This window comes from Erithacus rubecula, assembly GCF_903797595.1.
Source record: "Erithacus rubecula genome assembly, chromosome: 27".
Taxonomy (NCBI): Eukaryota; Metazoa; Chordata; class Aves; order Passeriformes; family Muscicapidae; genus Erithacus; species Erithacus rubecula.
Window position 1 is genome coordinate 2,088,892 of NC_136679.1, and position 24,694 is coordinate 2,113,585.

General features: G+C 51.0%; 2 protein-coding genes across 2 annotated transcripts; both read right to left on the minus strand.

The window, feature by feature from the left end:
• Positions 1–103: 103 nt before the first annotated feature.
• LOC306812902 (keratin, type I cytoskeletal 19-like) lies at positions 104–3,507 on the minus strand (the record flags this gene model as incomplete). The annotated part of the gene is made up of 7 exons (XM_079327822.1): positions 104–199; positions 1,096–1,322; positions 1,414–1,539; positions 1,892–2,053; positions 2,137–2,293; positions 2,537–2,619; positions 2,977–3,507. The coding sequence occupies 7 exons, from the start codon at positions 3,505–3,507 to the stop codon at positions 112–114; spliced, it is 1,374 nt and encodes a 457-aa protein (XP_079183948.1). The 3' UTR covers positions 104–111.
• A 6,034-nt stretch (positions 3,508–9,541) lies between these two features.
• Positions 9,542–24,271, minus strand: LOC306812903 (uncharacterized protein). The gene is made up of 17 exons (XM_079327823.1): positions 22,316–24,271; positions 21,058–21,140; positions 20,391–20,547; positions 19,740–19,901; positions 19,529–19,654; positions 19,217–19,437; positions 18,742–18,779; positions 18,318–18,403; positions 15,719–15,800; positions 13,411–14,072; positions 11,715–11,797; positions 11,292–11,448; positions 10,877–11,038; positions 10,666–10,791; positions 10,354–10,574; positions 9,963–10,012; positions 9,542–9,799 (listed from the first exon to the last, which is right to left on the minus strand). Exons 1-17 carry the CDS (start codon positions 23,030–23,032, stop codon positions 9,702–9,704), a joined length of 3,231 nt encoding a protein of 1,076 aa, XP_079183949.1. The 5' UTR covers positions 23,033–24,271; the 3' UTR covers positions 9,542–9,701.
• Positions 24,272–24,694: the final 423 nt, after the last annotated feature.

The window sequence follows — 24,694 nt, forward strand, 5'->3', positions numbered from 1 at the left end:
GAAAGCCCCTCCAGCCCCTCTTCATCACCCAGAGAAGCCTGCAGAGCTCTGATCCTGCTGCTGAGCCAGCACTAAAGCAGCAGCTGATGGTCCAGACCTGGATCCCGGGGCTCAGGGCAGGCAGGGCTGGCACAGGCTGCCCTTCAGCCCCGCGCTCCTCCCGGCTGAGGTGGCACCAACTCCTCTTCCCGCCGACCCTCTGTGGAAAAAGGCAGCTCTGAACAGCCAGCCCCCGGCACTGCCACCCTGGAGATCTCCCCTGCCCCCCTCTCTGGCTTCAGCTCCTCTCTTCACCCCTGCTCCCCCTGCCAGGGTCAGCTGCAGCCACCATCCACCTCCTGCCTTTTGGCACATGATGCTTTTCCATCTGACACTCAGGATTACCCCGGGCAAGCACTAGCAATGACCTTGCAATAGGCATTTTGGAACAAAAACTGATTTTTCATGTTAATAATTTAGAACTGGAGAGTCCAGGGGGGCTTGAGTCAGGACATCACCATTCCAAAGCCTTCTCTTCCAACAAAACAAAGGGAGTAGGTGGGTGCTCAGGGCAGTTTTGTTTGTGTGCAGCCGTGTCTGGAATTAACAGCCTGGCTGTTTCAAAACCTCACTCAGTGTAAGGCAGGGCAGAGCCAACTGCTTTGCATACAAATTAAATTTTCCAAAACTTTAATTAAAATTGTTGTGTGAAACTGAAAATGTTTAGATAATTCATTGTTTCAGTTAATTTAGCTACTAGTCCCTAATCCTGTCTCATTCTGACAAGCCAATAAAACTCAGTTATATGACTGTTTGCCCAGCTCCTGGTGAAATTGCCCTTAAAGAGCTGCTGAACTGTGCCAGGGGCAGGGACAGCTCTGGGGGCTCTCCCAGCCCATTCCCTGGCCCAAGAATGATCTTTGGTGTCAAATATCCCTGGACATTTGTCAAAGACAAATCCTCAGATGCCTCATGGTTTTCTAATCGACCCTGTCTCATAACAGGTCAGCACTGACTCCTCACCACAGTGTTGCTTTTCCTACCAGGATCAGGAATTTTCATATCCCTGCAAGGCAAAGCACAGAGATTTTAGGGTGCCCAGCTCTGTTTGCATACATGATGTCGTGCTGGCCGCCCTCCAGCAGGCAGTGGTAGGTCTGGATCTCCTGCTCCAAGCGACACTTGACATCCAGGAGGGTCTTGTACTCCTGGTTCTGGCACTCCATTTCTGCCCGGATCTCCGCCAGCCGCTGCTCCACGCACGAGATCTGGTTCTGCAGCTCAGCCAGGTATTTGTTGTAGCGACACTCGGTCTCCGTCAAAGAGGATTCCAGGTTTTCTTTCTGGGAATAGAATGAACACACAGGTACCTGTGACACGGGCACAGCCCTGGCTGTGAGAGCTGGAGCTGGGAGCCCTTGTGGCATCACCCACCATAGTGAGCTGGGCCTGCACGTTGATTTCCAGGGCCTGCAGCTGACGTCTCAGCTCAGTGACCTGCTTGTTGCTCGACTCGATCTCCTGGCTGCTTGTGACCACCTCCAGATTCACCTCTTCCACCTGCAAGGTCAGAGAAGAGCAGCCTTTTCCTCACATCCCCACTGCATCTCAGGGTGTCCAGGACCTCCCCACACCCCACAGTGCCCTGAGCATGTCCAAGGCTGACACCCAGTTTATTCTGACACCGTGAGGTGGCCCCTCTGCCATGGGTGGAACTCAGAAATCAGGCAGTACAGTTAGATCTGAGCACATCTGTGACACACTTGCTGTTATGAGGACACTTCCTAATCCCTGATTTTTCCCTTCCTAATCCCTGATTTTTCCCTTCCTAATCCCTGACTTTTCCCCTCCTGATCTCTGAATTTCCCTCCCCTGGGGCAGAGCTGGGTGCAGCTCTGGGGGGCTGTGGTACCTTGCAGGCGTACCACTGCTCCGTCTCTTTGCGGTTGCGCTCCATCAGCGTCTCGTACTGGCACCGCAGATCCTCCAGGATCTTCCTCAGGTCTGGGCCAGGGCAGGCATTGACCTCCACACTCACATCTCCAGTCGCCTGCTTCCTCAAACAGCTCATTTCCTGCAGAAAATACATGGCTGTATCAGTAATATCCATCCATATTTGGGGGGACTTTCCTTCTTCTTGATTCCCTGAGTGCTGACCTCCTCGTGGTTGGTCTTTAGGCAGCACATCTCCTCTGTCAGAGCCTCACACTGCAGCTGCAGGTCGGTTTTGCAGCTGGCCAGCTGGTCCAGGACGGGCCGCAGGTTGCAGATGTCGGCATCCACGTTCTGCCGCAGACCACACTCCGTCTCGTACCTTAAACCACAGGCAGAAAACAAAGGTCAGCATGGCAGCAAAGCAGGGCAAGGCCTTCAGCTGAAGTTGGGGGGGAAAAAAATTTCAGATCGAGTTCTTCTGCTTCAGACATGCAGTGCTATGAACATTGCCAGTGGTATCAGAGATCTGTTTTACTATGCAGTGTGATAGACAGAGGGTTGGGATTGCCCCATCACCACCCTTCACCTGCCCTTCTGTGGGCCAGCAGGGGGTTGTACTCACTTCACTCTGAAATCATCAGCCGTCATCCTGTTGTTATCAATGTTCAGAAGGATTTTGTTAGTCTCCATGGCAGCACACAGGATCTGGAAAAGCAATTGTAAGAAGAATGTGTGGGCTGGCAGCTTCCTCTGCCTCCAGAAGACCCTGGAGGAAACACCTACCTGGGGTATTTTATAATTATTCCATATATTTGTGTTATTAATCAGTTATATGGCATAACAACAGGGAAACCCATGTGTCAGCTGGGTGGATCCAGCATTGCTGAAGTGTCAGTGCTCAGTAAATGGAGAATCCCCCTCCCACAGACCATCATTTCATATAAACCACTTCTTCAGCTGCCCCTCCTGAGCCATTGCCTCTGCCTGGTGACAGGGCTTTGTGCACATGTCAAAGCAAATCCCAAAGAAATATCAGAATTTTCTTGACAAACAAGGGTTTACCTGGTTCTGAAGGTCTTCAATTTCCTTGTGGTAGCAGCTGTAGTCCCGTGGCTCACAGATGGGCCCCACCTTGGCATACCACTCCCTGATCTTGCACTCCAGGTCGGCATTGTCCCCCTCCAGCAGCCGCACCTTGTCCAGGTACGAGGCCAGGCGGTCGTTGAGGTTCTGCATGGTCGCCTTCTCGTTGTTAGCAAACAGGATCCCATCCCCACAGCCAGCCCCAGCCCTGGGGAAGCCAGCAGGGCCTCGAGTGCAGATGCCTCCAGCGCTGAATCCCAGGGCAGAACAAGCCCTCTGGGTGGCTGCGAAGCCGCCGCCGGCCGCGCTGCCGGCGCTCAGCTGCTTCCCCAGCAGCCCCTCGCTCACGCTGCCCCCCGAGAAGCTGCCAACCACAGCACCCAGCTCATAGGCAGCGTGTCTCCCCGAGGAGGCAGAGGAGACCCTCCTGCCAGTGCCAGCTGCATTGCTGCCCGTGCTGCCCCTGCCCTGCGTGCAGGTGGTGACGACCTGCCTGACAGCACAGCTCATGGTGTGGGTGCGGAGCCAACAGAGCCCAAGGCGAGTGCTCAGGTCTCTGCAGGATCCAACTGTGAGCCCTCTGTCCCCTGGTCCTCTATTTATACCAGTCCCTGTGGATTGTGCCACTGGAGAAGGGCTGTTTATTCTTCCTCCTTGTGACCTGGCTAGGAGGTGTTTTCTTTTTTTTTTTTTTTCAGCCGGAAACAATTCCCCAAAGGCGTTTGTCTCCAGAAATCCCACAACAGAAAGATGCTTTGGTTAACAGAAGCGTGTTTCAAAACTACATCAAAAATGTTACTTCCTGAATCATCAGGTCTGACTTGTGATGACAGCTCAACAGCAGTGACACAAAAACCCGACGATACCCAAGAGTGCCCCGGGAATGAAACACCACAGCAATTATCCATCCCCGGCGTGGGCGAGTCTACCCGGAAAGTGAAAGCTGTGGGAAAGGCATCCTATCTGACAGAGCCTGTTGGAGCCCTTTGGGACCAGAAGCAAGGCTGTCCCCTCACTCAGCTGGGATCAGGGCCAGGAGACCACCCTGCGCCACGCTGCCAGGGTCTGCTCCATTCCACGTGGCCATGGGTGGAGTGAGCCCCTGGTCTGGCTCTTTAGACCTCAAATGCTCCAGGAGGGCACAGAGGAATATTGCACTGGAATGTACCAGGGCTGGTTTATCCCTTCTCTTTATTCTTCATCTGTCAAAACATCCCCTTGCAGAGGTCTGGGTTGTTTTGCTGCTTTCAAGGGTAGACAAAATAGTCAAATACTTATCCAAAATATGAAAGGATATTTCCTGGACACCAAGCATGCAGTTCACTGAATATTCACTGCCACACAGGATGTTTCATAAGATTTCTGAAACAGTAATGTGGAGAATTTCAGGAGATGCATGACCCTACAGAGGTCTGATCCAGTTCCAACCAGCACCATGAAAACTCTCCAATACAATCGAGGTGTCAGGTACTCTTTAGAAAGAGCAGTAGAAAATATATTTTTAAAAGTTTATTAAATTAATTTTTTAATTCTGGGATGCTGAATTGAGGAAGAAGGGAAATAATTAAAATGTTTTGTCATCTGAATCTTTCATTTTATTAATAACATTAATATAGCAATGCTAATATTGGCTGTCTCTCACCCACTGTGGTTCAGCTTTGGGTTTGGCATCCAGGTCACCTGGACATGTGGCATAAAGAATGTGTCAGGTGCAGCCTGGCTCACAAATATTGCTTCTGCCATGTGGGCAAGTTCATTAAGCTCAATTTTATCTTGACACTGCAAATCCAGCACTCCTGAGCTGTGGGGTGTTCTGTGGGTGCCCATCCTTTGTTAGAGCTGCCATCAGGAGGCCAAGCCAGGGCACCAAGCTCTGCCTGGAGCTGGGGATCAGGGTCAGGCAGGGCTGCCTGCAGCCCACCTGCAGCCTGGCCACAACTGGTCTTTTTTCTACCAAAGAATTATGAAAATTACTGCTGAGCAAACATTTAATTTCATTTATTCAAGATTTATATGACCATTTTCAAGGCCAGTTTGGATGGGGCTTGGAGAAACCTGGTCTAGAGGGAGGTGTCCCTGCCCATGGCAGGGGGGTAGAATGAGATGGTCTGTCAGGTCCCTCCCAACCCAAACCATCCTGGGGGGGTGTGATTTTTTGATGAGGAAAACACCCACAATGAGTAGAGGATTTTTTTCAATTACTGCAAACTAAGTGGAGATGTCCATTTTTCTTTCTTTCTTTCTTTCTTTTTCTTTCTTTCTTTCTTTCTTTCTTTCTTTCTTTCTTTCTTTCTTTCTTTCTTTCTTTCTTTCTTTCTTTCTTTCTTTCTTCTTTCTTTCTTCTTTCTTTCTTTCTTTCTTTCTTTCTTTCTTTCTTTCTTTCTTTTCTTTCTTTCTTTCTTTCTTTCTTTCTTTCTTTTTTCTTTCTTTCTTTCTTTCTTTTTCTTTTCTTTCTCTTTCTTTCTCTTTCTTTCTTTCTTTCTTTCTTTCTTTCTTTTTTTCTTTCTTTCTTTCTTTCTTTCTTTTTTTCTTTCTTTCTTTCTTTCTTTTTTTTTTTCTTTTTTTTTCTCTTTCTTTTTTTCTTTTTTTCTTTCTTTCTTTCTTTCTTTCTTTCTTTCTTTCTTTCTTTCTTTCTTTCTTTCTTTCTTTCTTTTTCTTTCCCTTCCTCCCTCCCTCCCTCCTTCCTTCCTTCCTTCCTTCCTTCTGAACTTCAGACCTTACCAAAAGTGATTAGAATTTCTACAGCTTTTATAAAGGAGAGCAGTAATTTCAGTCATTATTTTCCTGGAATTGTGTGTTCTTCTTGGCAGCTTTTTTCCTTTCCTAAATTCAAAGATTTTTATTTTTCTTTTTTAACCAGCATGAGAACAAACCTCAAGCTGTGCCAGCAATCACAGCCTTCATTTTATTAAAGCCATTTTCACTTTGTGATGAGGAGATCTGCTAACGATGGAATCTCCATGCCTAATGGAAGGCTCTTTCCTGAATTAGCTTTGATTGACTTCCTGGCTGGAGTCTACAGACTGGAAATTTGCTCCCAAAATCCTTGCAGGCAGCCAGGGGCGATGCTCTGATGAGCTGTTCTGGACTGACTTGGAAGCCCCTCGCAGGCAACGCTGAGCCCCGAGGGAGGAAGAGGAACAGAGGAATGACAGAGGAGCAGAGAAATGCCAGGGGAGCAGAGGAATGCCAGAGGAACTGAGTAATGACAGGGGAAACAGAGGAATGACAGGGGAGCAGAGGAACGACGGCACACGAGGATCTCCTGCGGGCATTTCAGGAACAGCAGCGCAGGTCTGACCAGGAAAAATTACTGTGTCAAGTAAATGAGCAGAAGAGCCTCCCCCAGGCAAAGGTGTTGCTCCCACGTAATGAGCTTTGTAAAAAATAGAAAGGAAAGGATTATATATCAGGTTTCTGTCGGCGTCCTGGGCTGTGGGGTGGTGCCAGAGCATGGACACGCTGGAGTTATTCACAAGAGTGCTCTAGAGCAGAATTATCAGACTCAACAGGGCAATGGAAATGAGAAAGACTAGATTTCCCTGGAGGGAAATCCTTTGGTTTTATCAGGATATTTTTAAGGCTTAGGACTATTCCTTAGGCTAATGCAGATGAAGTTTAATGTGCCCCCAAGAAGGAGAGCCAGCATTTCACGTTACTTCAAATACTCCCTGAACCACCAGCTGTTTTCACATCCAAGAGACTTCCTTGGGGACTCAATGACTCAGACACGAAGTCTCAAACCCCAAAGTCCCTGCTGGTGCCCAGGCACAGGAGGGCCAGGAGAGGAGCTGGAGCAGGCACTGCCAGCAGCCTCCAGCCTGGCCAGGGAGAGGCTCCTCCAGAGGCAGCCCCAGCTCCTCTCTGCTCACTGTCAGCTGAATTTCCATGTTACACCTATGGAAAATCCTGGCATTCTCAATTTACAAAGTATTTACAAAATATTTACAAAATATTTGCTTATCTGGCTGGTGATGTACCTGTCATGCCACTTTCTGTCAGCCTGTTATTGGCTGTACTGATGCTGATCTCCACTTGCTGGTGACACCAGCTGCTCCAGGGTCTGATCCCAGCTTTGCAAGTCACTCCGGGCAAATCCTTCAGCTGCTCCAAGTCTCAATTTTGTGCTTTGTGGGATGGAAACAACAACAACAACTATCCTCCTCCTCGAGGGCATTGTAAAAACAACTGTCTGAGGAGCACATGGGGCTTTAGAGATTGGAAAGAAGACATTTAATTCAGCATTATTCATTGTCAGTGTTCTTGTTATTTTATATCACTCTTGACACAGGCATATCCCATAGATTTCTCTCTGTGTCTCCATCATGAAGTACCTTTCAAGGACATTTATTTTTCATTTTGTCCATAAATTTGCACCATAATTCACTGAGGACTTGCCTCTGTAATTCCCAGCTAAATCCTAACAAGGCTTTTGTGCTTGCAGCTTGCAGCAAGTCTGAAAAATGCTCTCCAAAACCAATGTTTGTCCTCTTCTTGGAGAGACAATTTGTCCATGTTTCACAGACACAAATGTGTGTAGCAAAGAGTAAATAACAAGCAATATATTACCTTATAGTTCTGAGCACTGTAATGGCACAGAGAGATCACTTGTGCTGAGCTTGGACTTTGCTCTTGCCTGTGATAACAGGGTTACACTGAGCTTATGCAGAATTAAAGCCTTTTTCATTGATGCAAATATATGTTGATGAATATCCCCTGATAAGATCCTCCCAGGGGAACTGAATCCACTGATTACAAACCAGGCTCTTCCATCAGCTCTCCCAGCTCTCCTCAGGATTCCATCTCAGGCTGTTCCTGCTGAGAGATGTAAATATCTCAGCATGGAGTGCCAGATACCAGAGATGACTGAGTGTTCTGCTGGGTCAATCTCTCCCCTGTGCTGCAGAAGGGGCCACATCTCTCTGTGCTGCCAGCAGAACTTGGACTGATGTCTTCTTTTAACCTCCTACTTGTATTTAATCAGTCATACTTGTGGTTTGCAGAAAGCTTTTCTATATTCATACATTTGGGGCATTCTGCAGATGGTTCAAGATTTAAAAAGCCATTCACAAGTAAACTATAACAACTCTCTTCTGATGACCAAAAAAAAAAAAATTAAAAACAACCCACCCAAAATTTAAAAAGTGCATGAGCAGTTTGCTCAGGATTTCCAGCCTGAAGCTTTGCCTGCTGCCAGAGAGTCTGAGGCAACTTGAGGCTCAGATTCAGTTTTACTTGATCTGGTTTTCATTTCTGAGATAGCTCTGGTTTGGTTGGCCTGGAAGACTTTCTCCAAGGAACATCTGTCATTCCAGCAAAGGGAGAAGCACAATACAGTCGGTGAACTCTGCTGTGTCTGGTTTCCTGCCCTTTTCTGTAATTGCTGAGTGATGATACAGAGTGATATCATCTCACACTCCCTTCTCTGGAAACACCTGGCAGGTTCCCCACTTCTTCGACCTCCTTTGCCTGTCCTGTCATGCCCAGTGTGACACCCTCAGCTCTTTCCAATCCTGCTGGGGCCAGGGAGAGCTCTGGGGAGAGCTGGGACCTTAATGCCATGGGAGGGAGAATGAATGAACCTCTGATCACCCAAAGGATGGGTGAGATGAGCCCCACCTACAGGAGCCTCTTATTGTTATAAGGGAGGCTGATCTAATACAAACTCTTCCCTCTCCCTTTGGTCCAAGCCCCAAATCTGCATCCTTGAGGTGTGGGATGAACACAAGTCAATGCACAGGGCTCCCAGCTAGAAAGCAAAAAATTTGGATCAACGTGATCCCATCTTGCTTTTGGCTCTAAAACAATTTCCTCTCCTCTGTGGCCCTGCCTCAGTCACTCTCCAGCAGACAAGTGGGCACAGGCACAGCAGGAGCTGCTGCTGCCCAAGTGTGTCACTAATCCTGAGCAGCAGCTCAGCCTCAGGCATCATTTCCACCTCACACATTTCAGGAAGGGTTTTAGCAGTGATCTGCTACACACGACACTGATAAAAATTATTGCTACTCATCCCTGTGCAGATTAAGCAATGGTTACTTTAGTTCCTTTAAAGCCCTGGGGCAACATGAATAGCCCTGAAAAAAAGTTTTTGTGCATGACAGTGTGGTTTAAAGGCAGTCAAAAGAGACAGTAGGCCTGTAGGGATGAGGATTGGCAACCAGGAGGACCCTGGGCTCATATCTCAAAGAGAATACCTGACAGCACCAATCTTGCTGAAGCAATCTAAGTTCAGCTTACAGGAGAAAGTGACTTTTTATGATTCCAAGAGGTAGAGAACTGAGCTTCAGTTTGTTTGCTTTAATTATCAGTCGTGTGGCACATCAACCTCAAACCTCAGTTTATGTCTTAGCCAGTCCCACCTATTTACAAGCCCTGAGTTCATTAGAAAAAACTGTCTCCAATTATGTTTGTCCCAGGCAGAACCTCTGTCCCTCCGTTCCCCTCCTCTCTCTGGCTTCTTGTGGTTTCTTAGGACTTTCCCTGGCATGAACATAGAACCTGGAGGCTTTGAGGGATCACGTGTCAGTGACAGACAAGTCTGCAGTTGCACGAGCAAGGAGAAAAAGCTTTATTAAAAGTGTCCAGAGACACCTGCATGGAATGAGGGCAACACAGGCAGGAGGAGCAGGTGAAGGAGCATTCTGGGACACAACCCTCAGGCACTTCTTGGCTTATTTGGCTGCTCTCCTGAGCCAGGGGCTGTCCTAGCGAGTGGTGAGTGCCACCTGCTCCCGGGAGGAGACCACCTTCCCGTCCTGCACCTCCTCCACGATCGTGCGCACCTGGCGGGACGAGGTCATGACTGCAAGGGAAAGGGGGACAGTTAATCACAGAAGGAAGGAAAGAAATTTCTTAAACATTATCTGATATTGCACATTCTTCAAGAGCTGGTGGAAATTCCACAAGAGAGTGGGAAATGGTGCTTTAGACAGCCCTGCTGGCAGAGGGGAAAGGTGGGTTCTTACCATCTCTGCCAGAGTGTGAGGACATGGCGGAGGAGTACTGGGAGGAGATGCTGCAAGAGAAGCACAAAACCAAAACGATGTTAGAGACAAACATTGATTGTTCTGCTACACAGGCTTTGTGTTCAGGCAAGAGAAAAACAGAGAACACTCATGGAGATAAAAGTGTTGCTCCACTTGGCCTCTCCTGAGAGAAGAGGAACCACAGCCATTTCCAGCAAGGAAAGGGAGCCAGTGCAGCATCCCACTAGAGCCAGACACCAGGGGCAGAGCACTGGGCATCCACAGCTGGTGTAAACAGAGAAACCAGCCCTGAACACTGTGATGGGCTGAGGCATTCATGTCTATGACCCATCACCTCCCACCCCCGCTCCCAGCAGAGCCCCTCACGCACTGCGCGTCCTCGCCCTCCAGCAGCCGGCGGTACGTGGCGATCTCCTGCTCCAGGCGGCTCTTGACGTCCAGCAGCGCCCTGTACTCGTGGTTCTGGCGCTCCATGTCGCAGCGCAGCTCGGCCAGCTGCTCCTCCACGCTGCTGATCAGCAGCTGCAGCTGCGCCAGCTGCGTGCCGTAGCGCGCCTCGGTGTCGGCCAGGGTGCCCTCCAGAGCCGCTTTCTGCGGGACGGGCACGGGGCTGGGCTCGGGGCGGCGGCCAGGGGGGGCACAGCCCCGCAGCCCCTCCCCGCCGCCAGCCCGGCCCTCGTACCGTGCTGAGCTGCGACTGCAGGTCGATCTCCAGGCTCTGGATCGTGCGCCGCAGCTCCGTGATCTCCGTCTTGCCGCTCTGCAGCTGCTCCGTGTTGATGGCCACCTCCCGGTTCAGCTCCTCCGTCTGCAGCCGGGCAAAGCCGTGCGCTCAGAGCCCCGCCGGCGGCACAGCCCCGGCCCGGCCCCGCTGCTCGCCGCCCCCTCCTCACCTTGCTGAAGAACCACTGCTCGGCGTCCCTGCGGTTCTTCTCGGCCAGGCTCTCGTACTGCTCCCGCATCTCCGCCAGGATCTTGGTGAGGTCGATGCCGGGAGCAGCGTCCATCTCCACGCTGATCTCCCCACCCACCTGCCCGCGCAGGGCCGTCATTTCCTGACACAAAAAACAGACACAACACATTAGAGTGACATGGCATCTTCCCATGGTGAGGAATTTCTTATTTGCACTCAGCACAGGAACCCCACAGATCTCCTGGAGGTTCTGCCACAGGGATTATTTCTCTCCCCGTTCCTGCTCGAGTGTCTCCTGACAGCCCTCATTGCAGAGACTCCTGTGTGTTTGGCCCGTTTTCCTGGTGCACAAGGAAAGTTTGTAGGTCCCAGTTTGAGCCCAACTCTGTGCTCACCTCCTCGTGGTTCTTCTTCAGATAAGCCAGCTCCTCCTTCAGGTTCTCAATCTGCATCTCCAGGTCGGCTCTGGACAGGGTCAGCTCGTCCAGGACACGGCGCAGCCCGTTGATGTCGGACTCGACGCTCATGCGCAGAGCCTGCTCCGACTCAAACCTGGGACACACACACAGTTCCATACATCCTCCTCATACAGCTTTTCTCTTGTCTTTTCCTTCCCCAGCTCAGCGTATTTTTGCCAAGAATCTTTAATTCAATGTGTCTGCACAGCTCTCACAGTGCAGAAATAGCAGTGCTGTGCCCAGGAAGAGATGAACTATTCCAAAATGTCCCACTCCAGTGGAGCAACCCCAGGTGCAGAAAAAAAGCACCTTGAAGAGCCAGGCTTTCCCCCTGTTTTTCACCAAAGCTGTTGGACTCACTTGGTTCGGAAGTCATCTGCTGCCAGCCTGGCATTGTCGATCTGCAGGACGATGTTGGCATTTTCAACAGTTGCAGAAAGAATCTGATGGAGCATAAGTAAAAGAGTTAAAAAGTAATTTCAAATACTCTGAGTGATCCCATCCAGGGAGGGACTGGAGCAGCACTGGGCCTCCTGCCCTTGGGGCTGGACTTCCATGTGGGCTCTGCAAAGAGGGAAACAGGGTGCTCATTTCCATCTCCCACCAGCACAGACTCAGTCCCCTGGGAACAGTGCCATGGGCACGTGGACCTGGCCAGGTGACACCTCCAGGTGCTCACACCACACTAAGACCTGGCAGCACTCCAGGCTTTGGGAATGGGAGCAGCCCAGCTAGGAAGGAAAAAAGGGTTGAGGAAGGAAGGAGTGCCTTGTGCCTGCCTCATTTGGCTTTCATAATTACACCTGAGGTGCAAGTATTTGCTCAGAGATTATGAAAATGATTGGCCATTTAGTGAGCAGGAATTTCTGTAGCCACGAGCTAATGAAGAGCTCTGGGTTCTCCTGCTTCAGGAGATATCCAAGGAATAATCCAGGAATATTGTTGTGGTCATTTCCCAGCTGATGAGGGAGAGAAGGATCTGCCTTCCCCTGGATCAGGAGCAGAAGGTTTCTGTGAGACTCAGCACTTCATCACTCAAATCCAGAGACAGCTCCTGCCTCCAGATGTTTCTGTGCTCTATCAGAGCACACCAACATGCTGGAATCTGCAGAGAACGTTCCTGCATCAAGGCAAGCCCTTCCCCCTAGGGTGAAGCCCAAGAAATTTTAGGAATGTGAGTCACCCCCAGGGGCTGACCCTGCCCCATTTCCCAGGAATTCACTCTCACAGACCAGGTATGTCATTGCTCAACACCCCAGCCCACACCTCATTCCCTCAGTGAACCTGAGCTCACTTGGGATGACTGATAAGGGCTGGGGGCGGTGGGGGGCAAGCAATGGCAGGGCAGGGAGGGATGGGCAGATTCTGGTGCTTTGGCCAAAGGACTTCTGTTTTAAGTCATCCAGGGAGCTGCTAACAACAAAGAAATTGCCTTGGCCAGTATTTCATCTGCTGTATTTTAGAGCAGGGCACACACGTGATTTCAGCACCTACCACAGCCCAGTGTGTTCCAACCCTGGATTGGACTGTTGTCTGTCTCTGCAACTCCCAAAGAACAACCATCCCATAGGACAGTTTCTTTCTATTTTAACCTCTACCTCTACCTCGAAGGGTAGGGGAAAAGATCTGATTTGTAGGATATTTGTGAGAACAGCTCATCTCCATCTGCATATCACTCAGCAGTGAACAGGGCCAGGAGATAACAAGTCCCTGCCTGCTGAGAGCTCCATCAGGAGCCTAACAGGGAGCAGCTATGGGGCACAAGCAGTAAGGAAGCCAAGAGGTGACAGTGTGGCAGCAAGTAGATCAAGTAGCCTGAATCACTATCTGAGTCCTTTCCTGCCCCATCTTTCTCCCAACACTGCAACAGTCAACAGAGACCCCATTCTGGTGCCTGGTGACCTGCTGTTCATAGAGACTTATTCCAAAGCTCTGGTTTTCATTTCAGCCTAATTACCTGCTATTTGATAATCCTCTTCTCTCCAGCTGTTATGACCAAGGGCATCTCTTTACAAATCACTCTGCTGAAGGTGTCCCGTTAATCCCAGCATCCTACCTTGTTCCTGAGCTCCTCGATAGTCCTGTAGTAGGGGCTGTAGTCACGGTCGGGACCTGGCGCCTGTTTCTTGTACCACTCCCTGATCTTCACCTCCAGCTCGGTGTTGGCCTCCTCCAGGGCTCGCACCTTGTCCAGGTAGGTGGCCAGGCGTTCGTTGAGGTTCTGCATGGTCTCCTTCTCCCCGGCCGGCAGGATGCCATCGCCGCCCCCAAAGCCTCCTCCAAAGCCGGCCCCAAAACCGGCCCCAAAACCGGCCCCATAGCTGCCCCCAAAGCCCCCGCCCAGGGCCCCTCCTGCGCTGCTGCAGTAGCTGCCCCCGAAGGCGCTGCCGAGCCCCGAGACCACGCGGGAGGAGACGGAGTAGCTGCCGGAGCCCCCGTGCACGCTGGGGGCCCTGTAGCCCCCCGCCCCGAGCCGCCCGGAGGAGAGCCGGCTGGAGCCCCCGCCCAGGCTGCCGAAGCCCTTGAGCGAGGTGGAGGAGGAGAATTGCCTGACAGTGGTGCTCATGCTGGAGGCTGGAGGGGCACGGAGAGGCAGCGCAGCAGCAGCAGCAGCAGCGAGTGCTCGCTCCCCTGCCTCGGGGCCCTTTATAGCCCGGCCAGGAGGCGTTGCCACTTTTTTTTTTTTTTTTTTCTTTGCATTCCCGACGATTTTCATCACTCATAAAACCTGAGCCAACTTCCAGAATCGTCATTTTTACCTTTGTTCTATTCATGCTTTTTGTCATATTCCAGTAGAACTTTTTCTCTTACAAAGGGCGTCTTTATGCTTCTTCCGTTTCCAAGCAAATTGTCAGGTGTGATTAAAAGGAGGAGGCTCCTTGCTCAGGGCTATGATTTAATTCCCTCTGCACTGTGTGCTTTGGAACAAAGCAGTGCAGGCAGCATTTGAGGGAGTAGCACAGCATCTCTTTTACTGTGACTTTTTGTCCCAAATACAGTTTCCTGTCCGTGCTTGGACTGCACACACACACCTGCAGGGACAGCAGCCGTGTTGTGAGGCCCTGAATGCACCTCCAAAGCCCCGTGAGTACAATGGTGCTGGAAGGAACTTGGCTCCCAATCCTGGAAATACAAGTCTGCTCTTTTATCTGCAGGGAGAGGGATGATCAGTAGTGAAAAAGCAATGAAAATGGAATTTGTGCTCCGGGGCTCACTGGAGTCTTCACTTCAGAGACCACCCAAGAGTGAAGGACCGTGGAAAGGTAATAGGATGGTTTGTGTTCTTAGTGAACGAGCGCTAGCAAACCATCCCAAAAGGACCACAGAAATTATGAGATCTCCAGGGAAAATGTGGGATAGCATAAAGTGAAATTAAGGACATAAGGAAAAAGCTCCTGGTGTGTAACCCTGTGAACAGGAGCACAGCTCAGCAGCTGATGCCAGCAGTGTTTTCTGTGATGGACAATTCTGTCAGTTGTGACCAGCCAGGACAGCTTCACTGGGAGTTTGGAGTTTATGGCCCCCACATAAAGGGAGCTTCAGGAGAGACAGTGATAGTCTCTGGCAAGCAAAAAGGCTCCAGAACTGAGTGCAGTGGTGTGGTCAGGCCCTGCTGTCGCCTCTCCTGCTGACCCACAGCACAGCAGAACCCACCAATCCCAGTGCCTGGCTCAGGCTGCGGGGTGTGGAGGGGAAGGGATTGCTCATGTGTGCACACGGTGGATTGCTGGGCTGTCTCCACAGACAGGCCCCAACAGCCCCTTCCCAACAGCCAAGTTCTTCCTTAGATCAGTTGCCAAAGGAGGGGAGAAAGGGTATGGAAGGAAGAACAAAGGTACATTGCTGAGGAGCTCAAAGGGCACAACTCCCTCCCCTCCATCTGCAGAAAGCTGGAAGGAGTACAGGAGTGGGATGTTCCTTGGGATATCAGGAGTTGGCTGCTATGGAGAAGTTGGTTCCCTATCTTTCCATTTGCCACTGAATGGAGACAAGTCCGGGCTGGAGGCTCAGGGTCTCTGCTGTCCCTGTCTCCTGCAGTCAGCGCGTTCTCGTCGTGTGAGCGCCGGGCCCGGGGCCAGGGCCGCCCACTCGTCCTGCCCAGGTGCAGATGGAAAAGAGCAGCAGGGCGGGGGCGGCCGGGACGTGTCACTCGCAGGAATGTGCTTCGTCCCCATCTTCGTTTCCTCACCTTCGCCCGGGCAATGCCGCGGTTTGTCCTCTCTGATTGCAGCGGTGATGTGGGAAAGGGGAATGTCAGAGACAAAACCGGTACCGAGCCCCTGGGAGAGTCCAAACTCAGCCTTGCCCTGGGCAAAGCCCCTCAGAATGGCCCAGGTGTCACATTGTCACTGTCACAGCATCACCGTAAGTGTCACGCAGGTGATTCACGGCTCTTCCTGTATCAGGAATTGCCTTTTCTTTCATCTTTTGTTTGCCATTGAGCTGCTATGGCATAAAAACACACATCGCCCAGAATATCTGTGATATTTTGGTAATGCCACAGGGCAGCAATTAAAATCATGAGCATTAATTAAGACTGAAAACTAAATTAACCACTCAAGGATGTTATTTCCATGACCTCCCATTGAACACAACCACAGGGACTGCATGTTGTTTCTATCGCACCCTTTGAAGTATTAAACCAGATCCTGCCTCTGTTTTTGAGCACGTGCACACTGTGCATTTTTAATACATTTTAAAATCAGAATTCAAGTTCTACAGCATAACAGCAGCTTCATGGTAGCACCGTTGTGTTTGAACATACAATTCAGTCTTACTTTGGGGGAAAATGGAGGTGAAATTCTGGCTCCAAAATTGTATATCAGCAGATATATATACTACCTGGATAAAACCACTTCCCTCTTTTTATATGTTTATTAAGTTTACCCTGTAATCAAATTGTTATAGAAAATTCCCTAAAATGAGCTGAAAACCACACATTAATGTCTATTTCTAAAGTGGTCTTTTCTGTCAGAGGAATTCAGTGTTGCCTGAGAAGTCAAACCACCTTTCTGGACTAAATTCCCACTTTCTGAAACCTGCCTCGAGCTGCTGCTGCCTGTCAGTGTGAGCCACCCCTGCAGCTCCCTCCTCAGTGGGGTTTCCTAAGGTCAGGGCTAATTATTAATGCTCCAGGCAGGAGAAAATTCACATCTGTTTTCCACACCTCCCTCACACTCTGCAGTTGCAGGAGTAATTAAAGCCAGGGATTTCATTAGCAAAGTGTTATTTGTTGTTTCTATAGGAACACAGGTGTGCCCAGCCTTTTACAGGATGAAAATATAAAGCAAGGGTGAATTCCAGCAAGGCACCTCAGCATCCCAGCGCTGGGTGTTGCAAGGGCAAGGCATGGCAGGGGCTTCAGAGGAGCTGCAAGAGGTGTTGGTGGTCCCTGCCCCGCCCTTGGGGACAGCAGGGTCCCTAAGAGGTGACCTGGAATGGGGTGTGGCTGTGTCTGTCCCGACCCTTCTCAGACATCTGATCTTGAGTGATTCAGCCCTGTCTTTATCCAGCCCTGGGGCATGAATTCCCCCAGGGAGAGTCCCTGGGTTTCTCGGCTCCCTCCTCAAGGCTGTGGGAGTGGAGGGAGCGCAGTCTGCAGGACCCTGGAGGTGCTGGGGCTGGAAGTGCCTTGGGTTGGGAATTGTACTGCTGCTGACCCTTGGATCATCCATCTCCCGACCCTACAGATGAGCTCACTGATCATTAGCATTAAACTTCAACCCAGAACCGTGTCTCCTCAGCTCGGTGGATGCTGGGGGTGCTCGGGGCAGCCCCACGAGGGTCACGGGGGTCTGCTCTGAAAGGGAAGGGGGGACACAGCCCAAGGTCCCAAAACTGAGAAGTCCTGCCTATCTGGCTGCAGGGCAGATGATGCACTGCAGGCATCATTCCAATGTTTGGGGAAAAATAAAGAATTCTCTCTTATCTCCTCCTAAATTCCAGACAGGTTTCTGGAGAAGAATCATGAAGCTGTGTGGCTCTGCTCTCACTCTCATTAAGTCGCGTTGCTCTGATTCATTTCATTGAGTTAGAAGTTGGATTTACAAAGTAATAAAAGTGTCAGAATGCAGCCAAGAATGTGTCTGAACTGGCTTTCCAGGAACGCAGTGGGAACTGCTGTGTCAGGAGCAGCCACCGGCAGCCGGGGAGTGCTACAAGAGCTCCCAGAAGAATTTTAATCCTTTTGCTTGCACAGACCATACCCTCTTCTTCCCAGCACTGTTTTCTTCACCCTTCAGTGGCGCCTTTGGAAGCAGGAATCAAACTGAGCTGAGTTTGCCTGTCTGGAGGGACAGCAGCCTGTGGATCCCTGTCCTGCCTGCAGCTTCAGACTGTTTCACCCCAAAGTCTGGGATCCAGAGGGGGGAGCAGCTGCTGGAGCAGAGCTGGGGTGTGGCATTTGTAGGGTCCTGTCTGCATCACTTGGGCTTTGTTAATTTTCTTGGCCTTGCTGGGTTAAAGCTTCATCACTGCTGCTGTTGGGCATTGCAGCAGGGGAGCAGCACTTTGTCCACTCTGTGAAATGCAGGGATTCTCACAAATGTCACCTCCCACCACCTGTGGGATCAGCTCCTTTCTAGACTCCCCCCCACACTCTCTCCCCTGAAGCCCCCAGGTCTCAGCAGTTACAGAGCTGTGAGTGTGCAGGCCCCACCATCAGGGTACCAAGGATGGAGAATGTTGCTCCTTCCAGAGAGGAGCTTTGTCCCACAGCTGCAGGGGTGGGGCAGCCCAAGAGCATCGAGACCAGACCTTGGTTTGCAGGACTGCAAAGAGAAGCTTTATTTGATTTCAGTATGTGGCACAGAGCTGAGAGAAGGATGAGAGAGGATAATGAGGGGGGTGATAGTGGGAGAAGGTGCTTTTGATGATCCCTATGGCAAGAACACATCAGCTGGGATCTGCTTCGCTGTGCTGGGTGAGATTGGCAGCAGAACAGGCAGTGCCTCAGTGGGCAGCCTGGGTGATCTGCTCCCGGGAGGAGATCACCTTCCCATCCTGCACCTCCTCGAAGATGGTGCGGATCTGGCGGGTGGTGACCGGCCCTGTGATGGGGAAAGACAGAACTGTTATTTCCAGGGCAGCAAGGAGGAAATGTCTTAAAGATCTTTGCCTTAGAGATTTGTTACTACAATCATGTCAGAAACTCAATATAGCACCACATTCCCACTGCTAAACTGTACACATTCGGTGTGTTCGGATAATTTCTGATGTGTTTTGGTATATCATAATGTTTGTTATATAATTGATTTGTTATATCAGTTCAATTTTTGGAAATACAATAGAAGAATAACTTTAATAGATGAGTAAAGGGAGTCTAAGAAGGTGGGTGAGAGTATGAGAACTGTGTATGATCAGAGCTTCAGCCAAAACATGTTCTTACCTTCTTTCACAGGCTGCGAGATGTAGTGGGAAGACATGCTATGGGAGGAGAACAAGGAAAAGGTGGTGAGAAACAGGGGAAAAGTGAGTTATCTCTAAGAAAAAAAAAAATCATTCTTTAAACCCTGGATTTACTTATTGTACCAACACATGATTAATACGCTTCTTGAAACTGCCAGTGTCCCAACTAAAGGAAGAAACTGGTGAGGATGTGACAAAAGGATTCAGACACCAGCACAGCACCCACTGCAGCTCCCTGCCCAGAATCACAGAGATATGGAAGAACGTGAGGTGGAACCCAGGGATGCTGCAGGGCTACAACCACTGGCTTGTGGACAGGTGGGACTGAACAGGGAGACCCTATTGCATGGATTGGGTCAGGGCATGGGCAGAGAGAACCCTCCAGGAGATGGAGGTGATTAATTTTCTGTTTCTTTGCTATGACCCATCCGCTCCCAGCAGAGCCCCTCACGCACTGCGCGTCCTCGCCCTCCAGCAGCCGGCGGTACGTGGCGATCTCCTGCTCCAGGCGGCTCTTGACGTCCAGCAGCGCCCTGTACTCGTGGTTCTGGCGCTCCATGTCGCAGCGCAGCTCGGCCAGCTGCTCCTCCACGCTGCTGATCAGCAGCTGCAGCTGCGCCAGCTGCGTGCCGTAGCGCGCCTCGGTGTCGGCCAGGGTGCCCTCCAGAGCCGCTTTCTGCGGGACGGGCACGGGGCTGGGCTCGGGGCGGCGGCCAGGGGGGGCACAGCCCCGCAGCCCCTCCCCGCCGCCAGCCCGGCCCTCGTACCGTGCTGAGCTGCGACTGCAGGTCGATCTCCAGGCTCTGGATCGTGCGCCGCAGCTCCGTGATCTCCGTCTTGCCGCTCTGCAGCTGCTCCGTGTTGATGGCCACCTCCCGGTTCAGCTCCTCCGTCTGCAGCCGGGCAAAGCCGTGCGCTCAGAGCCCCGCCGGCGGCACAGCCCCGGCCCGGCCCCGCTGCTCGCCGCCCCCTCCTCACCTTGCTGAAGAACCACTGCTCGGCGTCCCTGCGGTTCTTCTCGGCCAGGCTCTCGTACTGCTCCCGCATCTCCGCCAGGATCTTGGTGAGGTCGATGCCGGGAGCAGCGTCCATCTCCACGCTGATCTCCCCACCCACCTGCCCGCGCAGGGCCGTCATTTCCTGACACAAAAACCAGAAACATCTTCAGGCAACCCAAGAACCAGCTCATCAAATGTTACTCTTGAGACAGAGTCCTTCAGGAAAGCGAGCATTTGGGGGTTGATCAAAAGGAAGCAAATTGGGGTATTTGCTCCATGACCACAAATAAAATAATTAAAATTCTTGAGAAATCCCCAATGGACTTAATTCCCCAGAGGATAAAGCAGAGCCCATAGCTGGTTCATTTCTCAGGTAACAGACCTTCCCAGTCAGATGCTGTGAGGGTTGTTAATAAACCTCAAACAGCCACAGTGGATATTACTGGTGTGGCAAATGGGAGTTCCACAGGCTCCAGGGAGGATGTGCTGCTGTCCAGTCTTTTCCCGTCCGCTGCCTCACCAGCACTTCTCACCTCCTGCCCAGCAGAACTCAGCATAGCCTTAAAGGCTGGACCAGAACTGAAATTTCAGGCCCCATGGTGTCCTTCTGAGAACCCAACTCTCTGCTCACCTCCTCGTGGTTCTTCTTCAGATAAGCCAGCTCCTCCTTCAGGTTCTCAATCTGCATCTCCAGGTCGGCTCTGGACAGGGTCAGCTCGTCCAGGACCCGGCGCAGCCCGTTGATGTCGGACTCGACGCTCATGCGCAGAGCCTGCTCCGACTCAAACCTGGGACACACACACTCAGCAGAGCTGCACACAGCTGGCCACATTCTGCTGTTTGCTGCCTCCACACTGCTGATGGCCTTGTGGCAATGCTACATGGCCCCACTGACAACTTTCCTAGGGGGAAATGCTGAGGAATGTGGGGGAAAACTGATAAAAAAGTGTCCACCTGAGTCTATAGAATCACCCTGCTCCTGACACCACCAGGCCTTGGTGCTGGCCCTGGGCTCTGTGGAGCTGCACAGAGTTAAGGGCACAGGGCAAGGTGTCTGCACAGGAGAGGCTGTGTCAGAGATAAACAAGCAACAGGAATAAAATAGTGGGTTTGGATGGAAACAACACAATCCCTGGGTGCCTGTAAGACTGAGATAATCATCTGCTTTGGAAATTACACCCTTGTTTTAAAGGCTTTGCTTCCACATTGCCTTTCTGGGGTTTGGATGGGATTTTCTCCTCATTTCATCAAACTTTCCTGCACACTTTACTCCATTTTTTCCAGGAAATGTGTCTTACTTGGTCCTGAAGTCATCTGCTGTCAGCCTGGCATTGTCAATCTGCAGCAGGAGGTTGGAATTGTCGACTGTGGCCACCAACACCTGGGCAGAGAAAGACAAAGAGTGTCAGGAATTCCTCCTGGCTGAGTGTTGAGACAGAAACAACTTTTGGGGAAGTTTGGCATTTCCTTAGCACAAGTGTGTCTGGAATCAAGACAAGTGGGATGCAGGTAAGACTTACTGTGGGAAGGGCTGGTTACTCCATGACCTCCCTATCAAAAATCCATCAGTAAAGTGTTTCAAAAGGCAGAGTGAGGCCACATAAGATGGGTGAGATCTGATGGTGGCCTTTGTTCCTATCCTCAGGGCAGATGCTGTTTGTGGAAAGGTCAGAGGGACCAGTGGGGTGTCTGTGCTTGGCACACCTTGTTCTGGGATGTGTTTAATTTGCTGGCAGCAGAAATGGAGCAAAAGGCAGTGAGCAGGTGCCTGCAGATTCTGATTTTCATATTACCAAAGCAGGAGCAAATAACCCACACTGGGAGGAGATTCAAGTCAGAGTTCAGGAGAACTCTGTGGAGGAGAGGGGGGGGAAATGAGCTCCCTGTATCCTTTGCCAGCACTCCTGCAGCACCAGCTGTCCACAGCTTCTGGAATTGCTGGGGGCAATTCATACATGGGAAGTAACATAGAACAAGTAAACTCAAGCATTTCCTCCAAGATGGTGTGCTGGGACTGAAATCAAATGGAGAGGAATCCCCCCCAACTGCCTGGGCAGGGGCTTTGTAGCAATTCCAGCCCTGGGGCAGAAATTGCCAAAAGAGGCAAAAAAGTCTTTATTGGTCAGCTCCACCTTTTTATCATCTAGATCTCCTCAACAGGAGGAGCTGAAACAAGTTTGCAAATTCTTTGCCTGAATGTTTCCAAACATGACATCAATGTTTCACAGTCGCCCACAGCTGCAAATTTCCCTGCACCTTAATTTTTAACTCCCAAGAACGCACATGATCAGTGCAGACTTGTCTGTTTTCTTCATTTTTCTATTACATCTTCTTAGATCTGTTCCTGCCAGTGGAAGCTGCAATTGTCCCACTCAGGAGGATGTAACCAAAAACTGACATTGAGACACCTCTAATTTCCAGCCGGGCACTCCTCACATGCCACTGGGACACTTTTTATGACATAATTAGTGCTGACTAATTACAGAGGTAACAGTCACCGTTTCCTGCTTCCACTCTGACACACAACATCCCACTGCATTAATCCCAGCATCCTACCTTGTTCCTGAGCTCCTCGATAGTCCTGTAGTAGGGGCTGTAGTCACGGTCGGGACCTGGCGCCTGTTTCTTGTACCACTCCCTGATCTTCACCTCCAGCTCGGTGTTGGCCTCCTCCAGGGCTCGCACCTTGTCCAGGTAGGTGGCCAGGCGGTCGTTGAGGTTCTGCATGGTCTCCTTCTCCCCGGCCGGCAGGATGCCATCGCCGCCCCCAAAGCCTCCTCCAAAGCCGGCCCCAAAACCGGCCCCATAGCCGGCCCCATAGCTGCCCCCAAAGCCCCCGCCCAGGGCCCCTCCTGCGCTGCTGCAGTAGCTGCCCCCGAAGGCGCTGCCGAGCCCCGAGACCACGCGGGAGGAGACGGAGTAGCTGCCGGAGCCCCCGTGCACGCTGGGGGCCCTGTAGCCCCCCGCCCCGAGCCGCCCGGAGGAGAGCCGGCTGGAGCCCCCGCCCAGGCTGCCGAAGCCCTTGAGCGAGGTGGAGGAGGAGAATTGCCTGACAGTGGTGCTCATGCTGGAGGCTGGAGGGGCACGGAGAGGCAGCGCAGCAGCAGCAGCAGCAGCGAGTGCTCGCTCCCCTGCCTCGGGGCCCTTTATAGCCCGGCCAGGAGGCGTTGCCGGCGCCTTTCGACACCCCTGACAGCCACAGCCAAATTCCAGAATCATCATTTTCCTCTCCTTGATTTCACATCTTTTGTCACATCCCACCAGCAGCACCATGGCTCACATGGGACCTTCCTCTTCTTCCATTCCCAGCACCTGGCGTGCTCCAGCTCCCTGCTCAGGGCTATGTTTTGGCTTTCCCAGTGTCCATTCCAGCTCCATCCGCTGCTCCCTCATGAAATAACACAAGTGAATCCTCTGTCGTCCGCCAAGTCACCCACAAGTGTCACTGCAAAAATCTACAAATCTATTTATTGCTTTTTATAAAGAGTCTAAAGCCAAGGAAAGCTGCTGACTTAAGAGCTCTGTGCATCCATAATCTTCACATGGGCCAAGCCAAAACCAGATGGAAACTTTCCTGTCTGGACCTTTATCACAGGACAAGCACAGACCTGGCAGGATTTGTGTACTGATACAGGATTTGGCAGAAATCTTACAGCTCAAAAGAGGATAAACTCCAGCAATTTCTGCTTATGTACCAACCTGGGCTGAATCTTCCTACAGAGACTGGAAAGTCCCTGCAGTGGTGGGGTTTCAGTTGGTTTGAAGGGTAGATAAGTAATGTTTCCCAGCAGTGCCTGCTTTGCTCCATCACCTTTCCCAAATCCCACAGAAACTGCCTGTTATTTCTTAAAAAAAAATGTATAGAAGCTAAAAAATTCTATGCCAGAATTTCTACTCTCTCAGCACTGAGGAAGGGTTTAATGCTTAAACATCCTAAATGAGAGGAGAGGGACTGAAACTCTATCAGACACCCACAGCCAGGGCACTGTCACAATACCTGCAAATGCTGATCAGAAAAGAGGGATCAATCCTTATCATTAGGAAGAGCAGGATAAATCCTTATCAGTAAGAAGAGTGTGACCAATCCTTATCAGTATTTGTGCTATAGGCTTTTTCCTACAGATTTGCAGCTGAAGGCAGCAATGCCAATGGTAACTCAGCAGGACCAGCATCACTTCTATCAAAAGTGCTGATGGGCCAAGCACTGGGGGTGAGGACCCTGCAAGCACTGAGGGTTTGACCACACCAGCACAGAGGGAGGGACAGTGCTGGCCACACCTGCCCTGGGCTATTCAAGGACTGAGTAGAACGATTACAGTAACATTAACTGGACAGGTATTGGCATGAAAAAAGCAGCAAAGAAGCAGGAAATGTGGCATTGCACTGTTTTATTCTTTCTTGGGAAAAAAAGCCCTTCACTGTTGTGACGCCAGTTCTTGTTTTGCACAGTGGAAAATTGCACACCCAGCCCAGGCTCCAGCCACGGCATTCTCAATAAAAGGAGTTATTTTTGCTTTTTGCAGAGGTGCCTGTGAGGTAGTGAAGGAGTTATAGGGATTAGGAACCCTTTTGTGTTTTCCCTCCCGTTGTGATCTCCTTCCTTCCCAGCCCCCTGGGGCTGTTTTCACATTATAATGCACTAACTGATTTTGGAGGTGCTCAGATGTTCCCAGAGCCTCACCCTCAGTAATTCATGGTGCCTCCTTTCTTTCATGTTCCCCGAAGGACACAATAACAACAAGGCTTTATCTTCCTCCTGTTAGATCTCTGGACTTCACAGCAGTCACACTCCCTTCAGCAGCTCCAGGAGCGTGGGGTGACTTTCTGGGCAGCCACCAAGGAAACACCTTAAAAAGAGAGAGACTGGATCCTCTCATTGAGGGCTCTGCTCTCTGGGCAGCACTGCCTCACACCCATGGGCTTCAGGTTTGGAAT